The sequence below is a fragment of the Sarcophilus harrisii genome, chromosome X, assembly GCF_902635505.1.
Source record: "Sarcophilus harrisii chromosome X, mSarHar1.11, whole genome shotgun sequence".
NCBI lineage: Eukaryota > Metazoa > Chordata > Mammalia > Dasyuromorphia > Dasyuridae > Sarcophilus > Sarcophilus harrisii.
Window position 1 is genome coordinate 25,718,041 of NC_045432.1, and position 21,487 is coordinate 25,739,527.

Below are 21,487 nucleotides of genomic sequence, written 5' to 3' on the forward strand. Positions count from 1 at the left end.
GAGCAATAGTAGAGAAAATTGGAAGAGATGAAATGGAAGTAAAGGGATATAAGATAGAATTTAGTTATACTTACTGAGTTCAAGTCACACGAGACCCAGATGAATTCGTACTCGAGCTGATGAAAGACCTGGTGGAAGTGATTGCTAAACTGCTTAAACTAAGCTTTGAAATAATATGGAGTACAAGATGGTGGCTCCAGGACAAGAGAAAAGCAAATATTATCCCAATTTTCAAAAAAGGAAAGAGAATGGAGCCTACCAAGGGAATTTTCATTCATTTTTCTGCCTAAACTCTACATCGTGATCAGTGACCACTTGGGTAAGGAAGCAGTCAGAGATCACAAAGAAATGGTTGCTTCCCCAAGAACAGATCATGCCAAAGGAATTTCATTTCCTTTTTTTGACAAGGTTACCAAACTATCTTCCAGTTTTTCTTTCCTTTCTCGGTGGAATTGGGCTAAGGCTATAAATGCCAGTCTCTTATTTTCCCAAAGCCAAAGCTCCTATGATTTTCCTGGTAGTTTCTGTCAAGTCCTAATCTCTCAAATTTGTAAGTTTCTTAGCTTCAGAAATGTCCTTCAATGAATGCCAGCTCCATTAAAATTCAAATCAGAGATGTCCAAAAAAAAAAAAAAAAAACTAGCTCCATTAAAACCCAAATCAGAGATGTAAAAAAAAAAAACCTAAACCAAACCAAAATCAAAGACTTCCCAACTATAGTATAGAAAGTGAGAGACAATATAGCAAAGAAAACTGACTTTTGGATTAACAGGACTTGGATTCAAATACTACCTCTGTAATCTCAGGCAAGTTGCTTAATCTCTCCAGGCCTCAGTTTCCCCTCTGTAAAATGAGGGGCTTGTAACTAGACAGTCTCTAAGAACTTTTCCAGATGTGTGAACCTATCAATAATCAACTTGGGAGTAGGGTTCAAATCCTGCATCAAGATACCAATATCCTAAAAAAAAAAAACCCACATGCCCTGTCTTCTTCTTCCTATCCACTTCTAATAACCATCACTTCAAACACTAGCTGATGGCTTGCCTGGTAACAGAAGAAGAAAAGAAGACTTTCAAAAAGATTTCTCTCTAAAAGACTTCAATGTCATGACAACCGAGATCCAGATGCTAGTTGCCATTTGAAAGCCTAATGGGACCAGAGGCACAAGGTTGGTCTAGATGTTTTCATTTCGGCTCTGTCCCATCTGTAAATCCCAGCCAGGCCTGTTACCTTTATGTTGCAGGCCAGGGCTTTCCCATCTTCCCCCTTAAGCATCAGCTTCATTCCCCTCAAGGATTCCATGGCTTTGACAAAGTCAGCATACTCCTGATACTGGATGAAAGCTTCAAAAGTCTGAAGGCTGCCTAAGGTACAATGTTTGAAGGTGCCACTGGCCATCACTTCTTGGTAAGGATCAAGCATGGGAATGTCAATGTTCTTTATTTTCCCAAAACTTTCAAACACTACCCTGAGGATCTCTTCACATGGTTTTTCCCCACTGGAACCCTTGGATGCAAACCATTTGCAGGGCAACCCCTGAAAGTAAATGGAATCAAGACTCTCATTAAAGTTTTGGTTAAGAAGCTCATCACTTTCTGCCTTGTTTTTCTTGCAAGCCAATTCCCAGTCTTGCTGGGATGGGAAGTCTGGCCAGGCATCTGTGGCCACTACTTTCAAGCCGTTCTTCAAGCCGTTCAACCTAATGATCTTTCCATGCAGTTTCGCCTTTAGGATCTGAACTAGACTTCTGGTCTCTGCCTCGCCCTCAAACCGAATGAAGTCCTTGGTGCTCTTTGAGAGTCGAACAGTGCTAAACTGATCTGGGCAAATAAGATTCTTCAGATGGTCTAGTATCTCCCAGTTGGAAAATGATCTAGTATATGTGAGATCTTCGGGCAGCATCACATTGATGGTCAGTCTGGCTATAGGCTTCAGATACAGGTGCTGAGCTGCACACAGCTCCATGGCCTCTGAGTTATCGTAAACTATGCTGACAGTCATTGTGTCCTCAATGCTCCTTAAGGAGAAAAAAGATAAAATGATGTTAACACAAACAGGGAAATCAAGATCGAGTTTTGGACACCTCCCACTAGCACTGGCATATCAAAGTGAGATGTCAAAGTAAGTGTCTAGAATTAAAATTAGACCCTGACTGATTTGGGCTAAAACCCTAGGATTCCCAAAAGATCTTCGGCTTGGGAAAAGGGTTAAGGACTGGACCCTGTAACTGATGTGGTTTAGGAAAATCTCAAATGAGGAAAGTCTTTTTACCAATGCAGGTCAGCACCTGCACAGAAACTCACAGTCTTAGACAGCTGCACCTGTTGTCTGATGAAGAGGCTTCCTAGAATCACAAAGTTAGTATTAGAGGTAGGACTTGACCACAGGGCTTCTAGCTGTCAAGGCAAATTCTCAATCTACTAGGTCTCATCAACTCGCAAGTCTGAGATCCTATAAAGAATGACGTGTACTGCAAAATCTAGTTCTGTTAAGCAGCATTCATGAATTTAGGTACTCAGTGGACACATTTCATCTCTGAGCTTGAAAGAGTATTCCCCTACTAGTTTGGCTATTGGAAGACGATAAGCTCATCCTTTGAAACCAACAGCACTTAAAACACAAGGATCTTCCTAGCATTTTATCCAGCAAACCAACATGGTTCTTCTAAAGAATCTCTGATAGGTCTTCAGAGATCACACAGGCCAATTCATACAGCAGATTTCACAAGTGTTCAGCCAGCCTCTGATTGAAAAGTACTGGTGAGGGACAGCCTATTCTACTCTAGGACAGGCCTAACTATTAGGTGCTTTCTCGAAGCACCAAGCCCAGAACTGAGTCTGCAACTTCCTCTTAGGTCTGCCCTCTGGAGCCAAAAAGAACATATGACAGCCATTCCAGTGAAAGCCCTTCAAGTTCTTGAAGATACTTCTTTTCTACAAGCTAAACACCTCAAGTTCCTTTAACTCCTCTTATAACATGATCTTATAACATTTACTGATAATAAATTTCAAAATCCACACATTTAGTTAAGAAATCCCATATGAGGTAGCTACCCATAGTTTAAGAAGCTGGGATCTATATCACACCACCCTAATCCAGATCTTTTACATATAAACTGCTATCTAGTCATGGCTCCATCCTAAACTTGTGAGGCAGATATTTTAAATTAAAGCATTCAGCTCAACTGGAGAATGGTTGGGTAAATTGGGGGCATATGAATGTTACGGAATATTATTGTTCTGTAAGAAATGATGCAGGATGAATACAGAGAGGCTTGGCGAGACTTACAGGAACTGATGCTGAGTGAAATGAGCAGAACCAAGAGATCATGATATACCTCAACAACGATACTGTATGAGGATGTATTCTGATGGAAGTGGATTTCTTCAACAAAGAGAAGATCTAACTCGGTTCCAATTGATCAATGATGGACAGAAGCAGTTACACCCAGAGAAGGAACACTGGGAAATGAGTGTGAATGTGTGCATTTTTGTTTTTCTTCCCAGGTTATTTTTACCTTCTGAATCTAATTCTTCCTGTGCAACAAGAGAACTGTTCGGTTCTGCACACATATATTGTATCTAGGACATACTATAACATATTTAACATGTATAAGACTGCTTGCCATTTAAGGGAGGGAGTAGAAGGAGGGAGGGGAAAATTGGAACAGAAGTGAGTGCAAGGGATAATGTTGTAAAAAATTACCCAGGCATGGGTTCTGTCAATAAAAAGTTATAATAAAAAAATAAATAAAATAAAAATAAAACTGTATTTCAAAAAAAATTAAAGCATTCACATTTATCTCTATCAAAAAGCATCTTCTTTGATCTGCCTCAATAATCTAGTCTGTCAAGAAAGCTCTTTGGGATTCAGACTGGTCATCCAATATGTTAGCCACCCGATGGTGGCTTTGTGCCACTTGTAAATTCAATAAGCATGCCATTTATGTTTTTATCCAAGTGATGCACAAAAATATTAAAAGTAACAGAGGGTCAATCACCAATCTCTAAAGCATTCCACATGCTCCAGTTACATATCAAGCCAGCTGTTCAACTAGTTGCATATCTAACTGACCCTCATTTCTCCATCTTTGCAAAAAAAAATAGCATGATGATCCCTAGAACTGAACATTTTTAAGAGGATTCCTAAAATGGAAAATTGAAAATTAATATTTCTTCTTGCCCATCTTAAACAGAAGGTAACAATAGAGATTTTTAAAGAAATGGTTTTGTAAAGAGACTATAAACTGTGCAAGTTCTATCCTCTCATAATCCCACCCTGAGGTCTGATAACTAAGACATATAAATAATGAACACCAATATATTTGGTGGGGGGGAGAGTTTGTGAGACAATGTGGTTAAATGACTTGCCTAGTGTAAAAGAGTGAGTGTTAAGTGTCTGAGGACCATATTTGAACTCAGGTCCTCAGAGACCTTAGGGCCAGTGCTCTATTCACTGTGCCATCTAGCTGCCCCCCACCATTTGTGGTCAAAAGGACATGAACAAACTGTTTACAAAATAATTACAAACCATTAACAATCATGTGAAAGATTTCCCCAAATCTCAGTTTTATCTCATTCCAACAAATTGATTCAAAGGAATAAAGACTGAAATGGTCAATGCTGAAGAGGCTGTGGGAAGTCAGGCACATTGTTACACTGTCAATGGGCCAAACATAATGAAAAATAATTGAAACTATGCTTTTTAAAAAAGTAACTAAAAGATCCATACTTTTGGATGCAAAGAACCTATATCTAGACATATACCTGAAAGAGGTTAAAAGACAAAAAAAGCCCCATTTGTTTTGGGGTTTTTGTGAGACAATGGGGTTAAGTGACTTGCCCAGTGTCACAGAGTTACTGTTGTGTCATCTTGGGCCTCAAGTGATCCCAGGGCCAGTTTTCTATACACTGTGCCATCTGGCTACCCCCACCATTTGAAATGAGAAGATTTATATGAACTGATACATAGAGAAGTAAATAGAAGCAGAAAAAACAATACATACAATGACAGCAACAATCATGCAAACAGAAAGAACAAAAATAACAATCACCGTGAATGCAGTTTAATTATAAGACCTAAGCTTGGTCCCTGGGAAGAGCTAGGAAAATATACCTCTCCCTTCTTAGCAGAGGACAGAAAATGTTGCGTGTACTATCTGATGTGGATAATGTATTGATTGGTTTTGCCGAACCTTTTTTTTTCCTTTTTTCCTTTTCCTTTCTTTGTTACAAAGAGTCTCACTGGGTAAGAGAAGGGAAAGGATATATTCAGAAATGATGATATAAAAGCAAAAATAATTAATTATTTAAAATCACTTCCCCCATAAATTCCTATCACTTTTGGCTTGCATTAGAAAAAAAAAAAACAAACAGTGTATGCTATGTTTCACATAAGGCAATTATAGTTCTCTAAACATTGATCATCTAGGACCAAAGACATTTCCTAGCATTACACAATTCAATAAAATTCCAAAAAACAGACTCCCTTTTGACAGTATATCCTGTATTCTACATTTGTAGTTCTCTCTACTACATGTAGTCTCCAAGACCAATGGACACTGTTCATCATTATTCCTCCAAATTTGCTTTTAATTGTTATTATTTAAATTATCGCAGCCACTGTATAAATTCCTCTCTGGGTTTTGCCTTTTTCACTCTGCATCATTTCATACACATCTTCCCATGTTTCTCTGAATTCCTCATATTTATTACCTTATAGTACACCTAACATACCATTACATTCGTGTACCACCATTCCTTTAGCCATTCCCCAACAGATGGATACACATTATTTCCATTTTTTTTTTATTATCACAGAGAATACTGCTATGAATATTTTATTATACATAAAACTTTTCTTTCCTGAAGATAATTTGCCTAATAATGAGATTGTGGGGCAAAGTTCAATGTTTTAGTTTCCTCACATAATTCTAAAATTATTTCCAAGACTTCTGGACCAAGTCAATACTCCATTAATTGTGTCTCAGTGTGCCTACCGTCCCACAGAGCCACCAACACTAACTGTTTTTAGCATTTTTATAATGTTTGCCAACTACATGGGTTATAAAATTTCAGAGCTGCATTACTTTGTTTTAATCCCATCACTGCAGATCTGAAGATGGTTTCTTCTTTTGAAAAAATGCATACCCTTGTGAGATGGTATTTTATTAATAATACTAGCTAGCATTTATATAGTGCTTTAAGGTAAAGCGAAACACTTTACATATAAGAAATACAATGGCTTAAACACTTTCCTAGCTAGATTCTTTAAGCTCTCTCACTAAAACTAAAACTCACAGATTTCACTTTTTTTAGAGACAGTCTTTTTATCCTTGACTTGATCCTGCCAGGACAATGATAAAATTTAAAAAAAGAAAGAAAGAAAGAAAGAAAGACCAAACACAAACCCACACAGGGTAAAAGAGAAGACCCTGAAAACAACTGACATGAGCTGACTTCATAACAATTAGTGTTATCTAGATGTGAAATGAACTGCCATGGGAGATAAAAGAGCTACTGATAAGACACAATCCTTGTCCTCAGGAAGGGCATCTAAACACAGAGATAACTAAAATACATAATATTGCAAGCTCAGTGCCTTAGTACATTCAAAAATAAAGTACAACTGGGGGGGGGGGGGAGCTCAGAAGGTGATCAGCAAGATTCCCAGAAAAGATGGTTCTTTTTAAGTTGGACTTTTAAAAGGTAGGAGAATTCAACAAGTGAAGAAGGGGAATGAAAGCAGAAGGCAGCAGAGGCAATGTCATGAAGGTAGGAAATGCATTCAGGGACCACCAAGCAGCCCAATTCACCTGAAACAGTATAAAACTGGAAGAACGAGGTAATATCCCATCATGAAGGTCCTTGAATACCAGCCTGTAGGGTTGGCCTAAATTTCAGAATACGCAATAGGATATTGCTAAAGAATGTTGAGAAGAGAATTGATCTGATTTTGCCAGATTCTGGAAAGCATTCACCACAGCCAGCCCGTCATCTTTATGCCAAGCCACAACATATAGAGTCACCTCCTCTACCTCTGAGCACACCAATCTCTGAGTCAACACTAGCATTCAGAGAAGGATCTCATAAGTCTCCTTATGACTCTCTTCCTTCCCCCCCCCATCATCAATCTCCCACGTGGGTGGTCCTTTCCTATTTCCAAACTCCTTGACAGCAAGGCCTTTCTGACTTTTAATATTTCTACTCCTAGAACCCAGTACAATGCTTGGCACATAGGATATCATGTCTAATAAATGGTTTTCATTCATTCATATGATAGTCTCTCATGATCCATGTGAACATGGAGGACCATATGTCAGATAATGGTAGAATTCGGCAGTCACAGGTAGATGTTGGCTGATAGACTCTGGTGGCAAGCTAGAAGTTTCCCTGTACTTGGCCCCATCTCACTGAATGCTTCTACTAGTGACTTAGATGAAAACATAAAAGGCAGTCTTAACAAAATCTCAGAAGAGATGAAATGAAGATAGATAGCTAATGTGGTTTTATGAATCTAGATTCAAAAACCATCTTGATGGGTCTAAACCAGTAAGATTAAACTTAAGAGCAATACATTTGAATTCTCGCATTTAGGTTTACCAAAAACTATAAAAGTATAGGATGAAGGAAAGGTAATTAGTAATTCATACAGGAAAAAAGAATCTGAGGATTTTAACTAATGGTAAATTTATTCTAAGTCAAGAATATGATGATGCAATCATCTAGAAAGTTAATAAAAATTTAGATGGCATTAATTAGTAAATTAACTGGAACAAGGGAAAGCATCAATCAGCCTGTTCTCTTTTAGTCCTGGTCAGATGATCTCTGGAATATTGTGTTCACCTCTGGGATCAGCATTTTAAGAGCATGTACAAACTGGAACATGGCCAAATCCACAGAGTAGGGAAGTACAGTAAAGGATTCTAAAAACAAGCCACATGCACAACAGTTCAAGGACCTGGGAATGGTTAGCCTAGTGTAGTCAAGTCTTTTGCTGTTGTTGAAGGGTAAGGAAGATCATTAGGTCCTCTTCAAACATGTAGAATGCTGTCTTAAAGAAGAGGGATCACATTTAATTCTGTGTAGTTCCAAGGAAAGGGAGAAATAAGCAGCTCAAAGTTACAGGGAAGTCAATTTCAGTTCAATAAGAAGGAAAAATTGTTTAATACATATAGCCATCCAAAAAGAAGAATGAGCTGAATCTGTTTTGCTATGCTGTTTAAAGTACATATTTGAAACCCTGAGCTGATGTTACATAACATGAAAAAGCAATGAATTAAATAAGCATTGTTGATGGGAGTTCAAATGGATTTGGAGTAAGGGGACCAGGTTCTGCTGCTTACTCCTTGTGTGACGTAATCTAAGTAGATGAGCAAAGTGTAGGAGTCTACTACTTCTATTTGCAGGCAACATGATTGTTTACCCAGAAAAACTCAAGACAGCCCAAAAAGTAATGGAGGTAAATTGCTTTAGTAACCAGTAGAAGGACATAAGATAAACCCATAGCAATTATCTCCATATTTGGACCAACACCAAAAATCAAAAGAAGTGCAAAGAGGACTGTGCTTTACATTACCAGGAAAGCATATCACATATTTGGTCATTAACTTATCAACGTATACAAAAGGCCTATGTAAAGGCAAGCTGAACATTTCTGATTTTGATAGAAAGGAAGATATCCCCTGCTCACAGCTAGATAGCAAAAATGTCAATTTTTTTAAACCAAAGCAATCTACAGATTTAATACAATAACAATGAAAGTACTAGTAAGTTATTTAATAGAATGAATTGTAACAAAACTCATACAGAAAATGAGAAGGACAAGAACATCCAGATCTATAAGAGAGAAAACTAGCAGAAGGAAGGATATAAAATAGACCCTAATGAATAAGGTCAGTATTTGATAAGTCCATGTAGAAAACACACTGGGAAATGGAATCACTTTTCAATAAAAACTGTTAGGAAAGCAGGATAGCTAGTTACAGAGCAAAAACTGAGTTTGGACTCATACTTCATACTTTGCCCTACAAATTCTTACTGGACATCCATACAAGGATAAAACAACACTTTTTTCAAACTGGAAAACAGAGTTTTTCTCAACTATGCAGAGAGGGGCTCTTTTTCCTAAATCAACTAGAAAAAAATCTCAAAAGGTTTTATTATACAGAGACAAAAAGAACTTGCCCTTAAAAAAGCAGTCTCTACAACTAAAAGAAAAACATGAGGAAAACTAGTTACATGAAATATAACAGAACTAAATTTGACATCCAAAAGCCACAAGGTGTTACCAATACACACTTATCAATAGAAAAAAGTTTTAAAAAAATCCTGGGATAGACAATTTTGCAAAGAGTAAATACACACCATTAATAGTGACTCATTCAAAATTGTGGTATATGAATATTATGGAATATTACTGTTCTGTAAGAAATGATCAACAGGATGATTTCAGAAAGGCCTGGAGAGACTTACACGAACTGATGCTGAGTGAAATGAGCAGGACCAGGAGATCATTATATACTTCAACAACAATACTAGATGATGACCAGTTCTGATGGACCAGGCCATCCTCAGCAACGAGATCAACCAAATCATTTCCAATGGAGCAGTAATGAACTGAACCAGCTACACCCAGAAAAAGAACTCTGGGAGATGACTAAAAACCATTACATTGAATTCCCAATCCCTATATTTATGCCCACCTGCATTTTTGATTTCCTTCACAAGCTAATTGTACAATATTTCAGAGTCTGATTCTTTTTGTACAGCAAAATAACGTTTTGGTCATGTATACTTATTGTGTATCTAATTTATATTTTAATATATTTAACCTCTACTGGTCATCCTGCCATCTAGGGGAGGGGGTGGGGGGGTAAGAGGTGAAAAATTGGAACAAGAGGTTTGGCAATTGTTAATGCTGTAAAGTTACCCATGCATATATCCTGTATAAAAGGCTATTAAATAAAAAAAAAAATAGTGACTCATTCAATTCAAACATTTATTAAGTATCTGCTATATGCCAGGAACCATGTCAAGTACTGGAGACACAGAGGCAAAAATCAAATTCCCTGCCCTCTGGGAGATTATTGGAGGGAATGAATCTATAAACACATAAAGCTGTTGTTGTAGTTTGTCCTTTGTTCTAGAAGAGGACCATGACACCAGAGCCAAGACATGCAAGTGAGTGGACCTGGATCCAGTGGGAGACCTTGGCTTTTTTAAACCAGTCTTTGACAGGTCTCAGTTTGACTTGAGGTAATGCCCATTCAGTAATTAAGGCTAGGTAGCAATTGAGGCAAAGAATGGCCTCTTTAATCTAGTAGATAGATAGATAGATAGACAGACAGATAGAGACAGGTAGATGAAGACAGATAAATAGAGGTAGGCCGATTGATTGATATAAATAAATAAATCTGAGAAAAGAAGACTCTTAGAGTTCCTGGCCATTTGCATTCACTCTGAGTCTATAAGAACCAAAACAACGACCAATTGGGGCTTGGCTTGGGAAAATGCTAATACAAAGTCATTTGGGGGTAGGGTGAGATTTATAATGGAAAGAGATTGGGAAAGGACTGAGGTATATTTGTATAGCAGGGGTTCTTAATGTGGGGTCCTTGAACTTATTTTAAAAATATTTAGATAACTGTATTTTAATATTATCTGCAACCTTGATAACCTTACAGATTTTATGTGTTTAAAATCATCAGTCTGGGAAGGAGGATATATGCTTTACCAGTCTGCCAAAGAGGTCCAGGACACAAAAATGGTTAAGAACCCTTAGCAGAGAGAAAAACAGCCAGAGCTATGAGGGGCCTTAATGACCATACGATACAATCCTCTGGTTTCACCAGATCTCACAATTGAGATCTAATTTTCTTGCAACAGGTAGAAGGTCAAACTAATTGAGGGATTCTTAACCTTTTGGGGATCACAGATCCTTTGACAATCTGGCGAAACCCACTGACCTCTTTTCAAAATAATGTCTCTAAATAATTGAAGGAAATTCAAAATTTCAGTTAAAATTAATGAAAATAAAAATGGCTGGATTTTTTCCCCATCTAAGTTCAAAAATCCCCTTAAATCCATCCATAGACTCCTTAGAGGGCTCTACGGACTACAAGTTAAGATCAGGTGAAGAACTCCTCTATTTAATGATACTAACCCTTCCAACTTTAAGACTGATTTGGGAGAGTAAAAATCTGTTCTATTTCTAACAAAGCAGAAGCTAGCCATTTCATCAGCACTCGACAGGACCAAGAGCAAGAGATGTAAATAGAACCAATTCCCAGGAAATGACTTTGTCAATCAATGTTCATTCATTGTAATCTTCCAATTGAGGTCCTCCTTTGTTGCCTCCTGGAGATGTGGAGGTGACCTTGGGACACCAAAGGCTCTCCAAGATGGAAAGGCTTGAAGCATAGACCTAGTAATCTACCAAACGTCTAAATTTAGCCCAGCTAAATAAATGCCTAGCTCATCACCCCCTTGGCCAAAGGGGTTGAAATTTCTGGCTATGACAACACTTTAAGACCTTCTACTAAGTCATGGAGGGTTATGATCACTGTGGTCAAAGAAATGCTTTAAATATCAAAGTTTACTGCAAGACATTTCAGAAAACTCAGAAAATCTCTACATTTACTCAATATCCCAGTTTTAATGTTATTCTTTTAAAAAATAATAAATGGTCCATGGTATTGTATGCTTGAATACCAACAGTCTCTATAATATTCCTGACAAATGACCATTCATCCTTTTCTTAAAGACTTCAGTTGAGGGGAAACTTACTACCTCCCCCCAAGGCTGCTCATTCCATTTTGAATAGCTCTAATTCAGAGAATTCTTAACCATTTCTGTGCCTGTATCCATTTTGCAGTATATGGCAACCAACAGACATCTTCTCAGAATCATTTTTTATTTTCAAATGCATAGAAGACACTGCGTTACCAAGGAAACCAGTTCTATTAAAATATTAAAAGGGCAAATTCACAGATCCTTAGAAATAAATCCATGAATCTCTTTTAGGAGTTCACGGACAACAATCTTATTCTTAATTAAAATGAGATGGTGCATCAACAGCCAGCCAGAATATGCCAGTCTGAAACCTAGTGAAAGCTGACTTAGGACATGCTGCTATGAGTGGTTCCTGAAGTCTATACAAGATGGTTCTCAAACAAATCCTATTTGGAATGTAAACAAAGCTGGCAGAATCCCCACCCTTCTCTGGCTAGGTTCAAAAATTGGCCTTCAGAAACAACCAAATTCTTTGAGAAATTTTTATTTTACCAAACTCTCAACTGAGAGCAAGGACAGAATTTACTAGCAATTTCTCTCTGCTAGCAAGTCTCACTGCTGTAAAGAAGAGCTTGATGAAGGCCTAATTGCTCTTTTTCATGTCATTTTTATGACATGGAATTAAGTTTTAAAAAAACACCTTTCCCATGTTATTTTGGAGTCTTTTGAGTTTTTCAATCAAAAGTAACACTGTTGAATCAATCTGTTTTCCATTTTATTTTTACAGGCGAATGAGAGCTCCTTTAACCTTGGGAAAAGTCACAGTAACATAATGTTTGGACAGTGCATTCCAGTAATATCTTGTGAACATACTTTGATGCTGGAATTTTAAAAGCCTCCACACACTTCTTTTATGGAAGGGAAATTGTGGATGAAGCCTCAAGACAACCTGAGCTGCTTTCTTTAGTCATCCAGTCTTCTTGTCTGTGAGTAAGGGAACAGTGAGCTGCTTTCATGAAAATTCTGTACCCCTTTTTTAAATGACCACAACCGACAACTTCCTTAATTTCACCTTCTGAGGAATGGACAAAGGCATTAATGCCAACTCCTCCTAAACCTGACTGTTAAGAGGAGGAAATGGGAGGCAGCAGGGGGCAGTGAAAACTCCATTGCCTCTACAGGCAAAGGGCTGGGTCATTATAACAGCAAATGATTTCCCTTCCCTCGGTCTCAGTTTCCTCATATATAAAACAAGAGGGCTGGCCCCAGAGGGTCCTTCCAGCTACAAGTCCAGGATGCCAGACATATTCAATAGGATTTCTTTGCCTTTTCTCTTTACCAGACATTTAAACTTTAAAGCTGCAGTCCTTCTGCAAATGACATTTAAGATGGTAATAATTAAACCTGACATTTCTCCAAGTCAGAGGGTCAGCCACATTTATTTATTTGGTATAAATCAACCAGCCAACTTCTTCCTTGTTTTCGGTAGCAGAATTCCGACAGTTCGCGTGACAAAAATCAAAATCAAAATCAATCGACAGGTGTTCATTAAGCTGCTTTCCATGTGCCAGGCACTGTGCTGGCTGTTGGAGTTATAGAGACCGAAATGAAGACCTTATATGCTACCAAAGGGAACAAAACTATCTTCTTGCTTTTTCACAAAGGCCTCGTGAATGAGCAATATCCTGTTACAACTGGCACTTCATTAAGATGAACAAAATAAATTTGGCTATATGTTAAACTGTATGTTAGTTAAAACCAAAGCTACTTAAGCTATGACTTGCAACCCCACATGGGATCACATAATTGACTGTGGGGATCACAAAATTATCATTTATTATCAGTAAATGTTTGGTTTGTATACCTTTTTATATACCTATATACTCAGGGTCACATCAAAATTTCTCAGGCTAAAAGGAGTCAAAATGGAAAAAATTTTAAGAACTCCTTCCTGGCTTTAACCTCTCCAATAAGACATGAAGGAGGAATGACATGTGTTTGAATGTGCCTAATGTGTTTTTCACCTCAAAACCATCAATTTCCAAAATCATACTAGTCAGAGGAGCAGAGAACTAGAGAAGGAAGGGACCCCTAAGGTGAAGAGGCTTACTTAAGATCACACATAGGACCCTAGAACTAGAGGGGCCATTTAATATAACACCTTCTTTGTACAGTGGAGAAAACTGAGGCACAGAAAGTGGCCCCAGTGAACTGCCCAAGGTCAGGCAGGAAAACAGTGGGTCTTCCATGGCCTTTGGATACTGGACATTTTTGGGCACAGGAAAAAGGTTTCCTAGAAATCAGTAACCATAAGGCAATGCTGAAACCTGAACAACGAAGTCTAAATCTCACAAAGCATCCATAGGTTTTGCCAGGCTTCAGTCTTTAAACTTTATTTTTTCTTCAAAAAAATCAACCTAAAGGATCATTGCAAATTGATCATTGGATCAATTGGGTGCAAAGAAAAAATACTAGTTTGGGAATTAAGGAACCCAAGTATGTGGGTTCACTACAGCTTGTTATACCACAAACTAACTTCTTAGTGTCTGCTTCCCATGTTAAGAAAAGGAATAACATCCTACTTCTTTCTCCATGAGAATGTAATGCAATAGCAAAGTAAGATGGAAAAGCACCATGTGGACACAGTAGAATGGGTAGTGGTGGTCTGTGTCAGAGGATCTAATTCTGCTCCCTCTGAGCAGTTCATAACTTCTCTGGGTCTCAGTTTCTTCATCTATAAAATGAGAGGAGTGAGAAAGAAGACCTCAAAAGTCCCTTCAAGCCCAAAGGCCACGGTCTTATGTCCCAGGCCTCAGAGGGTTATATTTTACCACAGGCTTGGAACCCCTCAACACTTTCAATTTATCACAACAATATCTGTGTACAACGGGGAACAAAACTGTAGAGACTCAATCAGTAAGCATTTATTAAGTGCTGACTAGTTGAAAGGCACTGTGCTAGGTGCTGGGGAAATCAAAATCAAAAGAACCATTCCTACTCTCAAATAAAAAACACACATTTAGAAATCATTCAAAGGTAGTCGGCCCACCCCCAAGTCTAGGCCTACCTTGCAGACCCCTATAACCACCCCTGCTAGCCATGTAGCTATTTCTCTCTCGGTTTCTTCATCTAGAAAACAAGGATAGTAAAGAGAGCCACCTCCGTGGGAGGAAGCAAAACTGGCTAGTGGAAGGTACCATCGAATATTACTGAAAAATAAAAATAAGAAAAATAAAGTATCGCCGAGACAAATGTGTGTGACAAGGCCGAATCTGGAACGTGGAATTAAAAATACAAAGAAGGCTTTGTGTTTGAGGCTCGTCCTAGCAGGGCCACTGACAAGAGCCAGTTGTGTTTGGGTGGTCAGTATGTTACTGCTAAATATTCCACAGACTCTTCCCTCAGGCAGCTACTCAGCAAGGTCTCTCTCTTGATGTGTGACAAGGAGCCAAATACTAGCAAGCCCATCAAGCCCCTCTTTCACAGCCACTGATTTAACCCGTGATCAGGCTTTATACCTCTGCCTCTTTACATCATCATTAACAACATGAGGGCAAACAGCTCAAACAACTCAACTCAGCGTCTCAGTTGAATAGCTAACCATTCAGTGAAAGAAACACACTCATCTAAGAAGAGTTGCCAATCTTTTTTCTTTTGAAACTAATTTTATTTTCACAATTTGAAATGAGGTAACAGTATTCCTATTGGTGAGTCGCCACCTGCAGGGGAAACACACACATTAAATGAAGCATGGCCCCACATTCCTACCAGTATTTTACAACAGAATTTCCCAACATTCCCATGCCATGGCCACATTCTTGTCAACTTGCCTGGATGCCCAGTGTAAGAGATTAAGCACAAGGCCCTCAGATGAAAATTAAAGGGAAGGGCCGCTGGGCACACCAATATGGCCACTATTTTTGGAAGAGTTACCTCAAAGAAAGAGGCAAAGGAAACCCAAAGCTCAAACAAATGTCACTCAAGAAAAGCCTTTCCAAAGGGATGGCAAGAACATTGAATCAATCGGGTGGTTTGATGTAAAGAGTGTCAAACTCAGGTGACCCAGGTCCTACTTCTGACTGTTCCACTAACTCGATGACATTGGCCAAGCCCCTAATCTCTCTGGATCTCAATTTCTGCAATCAAACAATCACAAAACAATTATGAGCTAGGCACTATACTAGGTTCTGAGACTATACAGACAAAAATGCAACAGGCCCTGCCCACATGGAGCTTACAAATCTATCAGGTGAGATAATATGCATACATAATTTTATTTTGGACTGGAGGTATGATTCATTAGTATTGGGAATACCTAGAGAGGAAATTCCTTCTAGGAAGGCAATCGGGACTTCCTCAGCATCTTATCATTATAGAGACTTGTCCAGGATACTGAGAGGTTAGGTGACTTGCCTAGGGTCATACAAATAATACCTGTCAAAGTCAGGACTTGAACCCTAATATGATTTGGCAGTCAGCTATGTTATACTACCTTATCTTATATACAGAGATACACACACACACACACACACACACACACACACACATATATATAATACACACATAAGTATAAATATAAATATTTGATGGGGGAAGCACTAGTAGCAAAGGGGGTTAAGGTAAGTGAAAACCAGGAAGGGGAATGTAGGAAGTGACACCTGAGCTGTGAAGAAAGTTAGGGTGAGAAGGGAGTATATTAAAGGCATGGGAGACATCTGTGCCTTTAAAAACAGGGAGACAAAAGAAGAGTCTTTCACAAAGGAATAGCAAGAAGCTCTATGTGGCTAGATGCCTGAGTACATGAAAGGGAGTAACACATAATCAACCTGAAAAAGTTTGCTTTTGACCCTAGATAACAGAGAGCCACTGAAGGTTATTGAGCAGAGGAATGATGTGATCAGAAATGTGCTTTAGAAATATCACTTTGGCTACTGCAGGGAATATGTATAGGAGAAGGAGGCAAGAAACTGGAAGTAGGAACACAATTAGGAGGTTATTTCAGTAATTTAGGTGAGAGGTCTAAACTATAGTAGTCTCTGTGTAAATGGAGAGAAAGGGGCAGATTTGAAAGATATTGTAGAAGTAGAATCTACAAAACACATATGTATGTATGTGTGTGTGTATATATGTGTGTATGTGTACATATGTGGAAGAAGGGAAAATAGGATGGAGGGAGAGAGAAAGAGGGAGAGAGAGGGAGAAAGACAGTGGGACAGACAGAGAGGGACAGGGAGACAGAGAGGAGGAGGGAGAGGGAAGATTTAAAGATGACTCTGAAGTTGTGATCCAGGGGGACTTGGAGGATAAAGGTACCCTGGGAGAAAAAAATGAGTTTAGATTGGGATCGGTTAGGTTTGAAATGCCCACAGGACTCCCAGATCCAAATGTAAAGATGGCAGTTGGGAGTTATAGGGACAGAGCTCAGGAGAGCATCCAGCACTGGGGCAATATAGATAATTAAACTGATGGCATTACCAAGTGAGACTGTACAGGTAAATAACTGTCAAATCTGTGAAAAAGCATTTTCTAAAAATCTGCGCAAAAGAAAAAGAAAAAACCATAGAGAAGAAAATCCAGGCTGGAGCGCCAGGGATTCTGACAGTTAGGCGATGAGAAATGGATCCTCCATCAAAAGAGATTAAGAAGCCATAGACTTGATGGGTAAAAGGAGAAGCGAAAGAGAAGAGAGTCCCCGAAAGACAAAAGGTTGAGCAACAGCATCAAATAAAGCAGAGAGGTCAAGAATGAGAATTGACAAAAGGCACAACCACTAAGAAGAGATCAGAAGGAATTTGGGAGAGAGAAGCTTCAGTTAAGTGATGAATTTGAAGATGAAGGCAGTGAGTTTGGACCTTTTTCTAGGGGTTTGGCTGTAAAAGAGAAGAAAGATACAGGATGACAGCTTGATGGTAGGATCAAGTGAGATTTTTAAGGATAGAGGAAACCTGAGCATGTGAGTAGGTAGCAGAGAAGGCAGAGAGAGAGAGAGAGAGAGAGAGAGAGAATGAATGATGATTACCAGGACAAAACACTAGAGGACAAGGGATCAAGAATACATATAGAGGGGAGTAGCCTTGATAAGAAGGGCTATTTCATTATGACAAATTGAGGGAAAAGAATAAAGAGTGGGGGATGATGTCAAGGGATTTGGTATGAAGAAAAAGGGGAAGAGGGAGCTCAGGAAAAAAATGGCTTCCACTTTCACAGAAAAGAGGAAAGGTCCTCAGCTTGGAGAATGGGAGGAAGAGGAAAGAGACTTGAATTCAGAAGGCAAGGTCTGGAACAGTCATTGTGATGAATGGATAAATTGTAGGGCTTCTTAAACTACTTCCACCCTTTTCATCCAAGAAATTTTTACATGACCCTAAGTATATGTGTATATAAAATAAGCATAAAAATCAAACATTTACTGATAATAAATCATAATTTCACAACTCTACATTCAGTTATAAGCCCCCATGTGAGGAGTTTAAGAAGCTGGGGAATAGAGAAGCAATTGGGAAGGAATGGGAATATCTTGTAATGGTGAAAGCCACGTCAAGATTGGATAAAACTTTGTAGTACACCACATGAGTAGGGAATATGGATGGTGAGGATTAAGGCAGGTTGGGGTTGGAGAGATACGAGAGGACTAGAAGGCAAGGATTCAAGAATAGAGAACAGTGTAATAGGGAACTAGCTAGCTCCAAGATCAAGAATGGGAAGTAGTTGGAGCAAGGAGAATGGGCTTGGGGTGGGGAGGAAGGTGAGGAAAGGAAAAAGGAACATGTGATCATTGAAGTGTAACATTTGGTAAAAATGAAAGGAGTAGCCCAGATCAAGAGAAAAAGAGGTCATGGGAGTGGAAAAGATGGAAGAACTGAGAAATCCAGGTATTTGAAGGCCCATCACCCAGTAACATGTATGTTGAAGGTCTCTCACATAATGGCAGAGAGGAAGACTGTAAATCAAGTTAATTAACTCCTCATGGATATGACACAGGCTTGTGTTCTTCTAAGGGTCCATCACAGCTTTGAAGATTAGATTCATAAAGATTTTCAAGAGGCAGCAATGACTAATGAACTAGGAATAGTGCTAATAGTAGTAGTAAAAATAATAAGAGATTTTTACAATTTTTATCTCATTTGATCCTCACAATAATTCTGCAAGGAAGAATGCATCCCCATTTTACAGATGGGGAAGCTGAGGCAAACAGAAATTATGAGTGTCTCAGGATCACACTTCTAAGAATTAAGCTTTTGGGGTTTGATTCAACTCTATGTTCTGTGGTGCCTCCTAGAGGCCTCTGCTATCATATTCCTCTCTCCACTCCACCCAAAAAAATATTGGATTAAAAGTCAGAGAACTTGGGTTTGAATACCAGTTCTGTCACTATCTATTTAACCTTGGGCAAGTCCCTTATCTTCTCAAGTCCTATTTATCTCTAAGCTTGGAGCCTAGGAAGTGACTGATTAAAAGCTGTTCTTTAACAAGTTTTAGGCCTTCACAGATTTACTAACAACAGATGACTCTCTTTATAAACATATTCATACACCCACCCTAACATCCAAATTGTGACAAATATCTCAATACTGTACAAGCAAGTCTACATAACAATGTGTTGCAACAAGAGCAGAGTTTGGTATCACCATATTTCTTGATTTAAAATAGATATGACAAAATTCTTCAAACTCCCACTTTAAAACATTAGGCTCACACCAAAATCAATCCAGTGACTCTGAAAAACAAACAGGGTTACAGGGGGGGACCCAAGGGAGAAAGTGGAGTAACCTGATAGTTGTTTTATAAAATAAGTTAGTCATTCAAATCAAAAAGGTTTTATTTCACACCCACTGTGTGCCAGGCACTGTGCTAAGGGGATGGGGTTACAAAGACAATAAGGAGACAGTTTGACAAAGGGAATACAGCATATTCATAGATAATATTCAGTATTTATATAGCACTTATCACAAGCTAGATGCTGTGCTAAGCACTTTTAAATTATTCCTTTATTAAATTATATCCAAATAACAATCCTGGGAGGTAGGTGTTATTATCCCCCATTTTACAGTTGAGGAAACTGAGGCAAATGGGGGAAATTACTTTCCCATGATCACACATCTAGAAAGTATATGAGACAGGATATGTAGTCAGTCTTCCTGACTCCAGGCCCAGGACTTTGATCCATTATATCACCTCGCTGTTAAATATGTACATACAAGATATGTACCAAATAAATACACTTATTTGGAGGGGGGAGAGAAAGGAATATTAACAACTAGGGGAATTGAGAAAGGTCTTCTGAAGAATGCATCACTTGAGATAAATGTTGAAGAGAACTAGGGGTTCAAAAGAAAGAAGTTAAGTGAACATTCAAGGCATCAGGGACAGCCTATGCAAGGCATGGAGATAGAAGAGAATGTCCTGTAAAAAGGCTGATTGTGAGGTTTTTGGAGGGTTGAGGGCAGAAATAGAAAACTGGTCAAGAAAGATAGATATTGATCAGATTGTGAAGGGTATTATATGTCCAGAAGACTTTGTGTTTTACCCAAAGGGAGATGGAGATTGACTGAAACTTCAGCAGAAGAGTGAAAATGTCAGTCAAACACTTTAGGAATGTCTATTTGGCAATTATGGGGAAGATGGACTAGAAAGGGGAGAGAACAGAGATGCGGGGAGTGGTCAAGTCCTGCTACAGAAAGCGTCGGAGCAAGAGCTCCAGTGTGACTAAAGAAAACAGATCTGAGAGGTTGAAGTGGATAAGACTTGACAAATGATTAGACATAGGGGAGAGTGAAGAGTTAAGAATGACCCCTAAATCACAAATCTCAGTGATGCCTGAAAGAAGGGTAGGGCCTCCACAGAGGGAAATTTGGAAGTGAGGTGGGAAGATGATAAGTTCAGATTGGGAAATGTTGATTTTGAAACGTCTATGGGGACACCCTCAGTTGGATCTGTGGACCTAGAGCTCAGGAGAGAGATTAGGGCTGGACATGAAGATTTGACAACTACCTACAGAGAAATGACATTTAAATCTATGGGAGCTGATCAGAGAGCTGAGAGAATAAAGAAACTGAAAAGGAGAAAGCACAAGACCTTCACCTCCTGGTCTCAGGTCTCAGAGAAGACAAGATAGTCATGAAGAAACTGCAGTTAACAAAGCACTGTGTAGAGTCTCTGCCACAAGAAACATACATTCTCCTGAGGCATTCTGTATTCTGTATACAGAAGTATATAGGAGATGATCTGTAGGGTGAAAAGCACTAGTAGTTGGCAAGAGGAGAAAAACATTCCAGAAAGGAGCCATGTAAATGATAGGGTTTTAAGCTGAACTTGAAAAGAAATTAAGGGTCCTAAGAAGTGATGAAGGAGAAATACAAAGAGACTAAGGGAGAGACAGGCAGAAATAGGACCATAACATGAATATCATAAAAACTCAAAGAGGAATAGGCAAGTACCCCTCTACCAAATAGTTGCCTAAACTGTTTTAGAGCACGGCTTCTTAAACTTTTCCCACTCCCAACCCCTTTTCACCCAAGAAATTTTTATATGATCCTAGGTAAATACGTATATAAAATAAGTATATAAATCAAACATTTATTGATAATAAATCATAATTTTGTAACCCCCACATTCAATTCATGACCCCATGGAAGTCTCAACACACAGTTTAAAAAGCTTTGTTTTAAGAGTCAGCTAAGGGGACAGCAATGGATGCAGTACTGGGCCTGGAGTCAAGAAGACTTGAATTCAAATCTAGTCTCAGAGTCTCACTA

At 38.7% G+C, this 21,487-nt stretch overlaps 1 protein-coding gene across 1 annotated transcript in view; it reads right to left on the bottom strand.

Moving 5' to 3' along the window:
• LOC100934912 (A-kinase anchor protein 17B) overlaps window positions 1–21,487 on the bottom strand; it is a 46,053-nt gene that overhangs the window by 15,376 nt on the left and 9,190 nt on the right. The window contains exon 2 of the mRNA XM_031945172.1: window positions 1,231–2,017. Within this exon, the coding sequence (XP_031801032.1) occupies window positions 1,231–2,001 (771 nt within the window). The 5' untranslated portion in view covers window positions 2,002–2,017. The remainder of the gene's footprint in view (window positions 1–1,230; window positions 2,018–21,487) is intronic.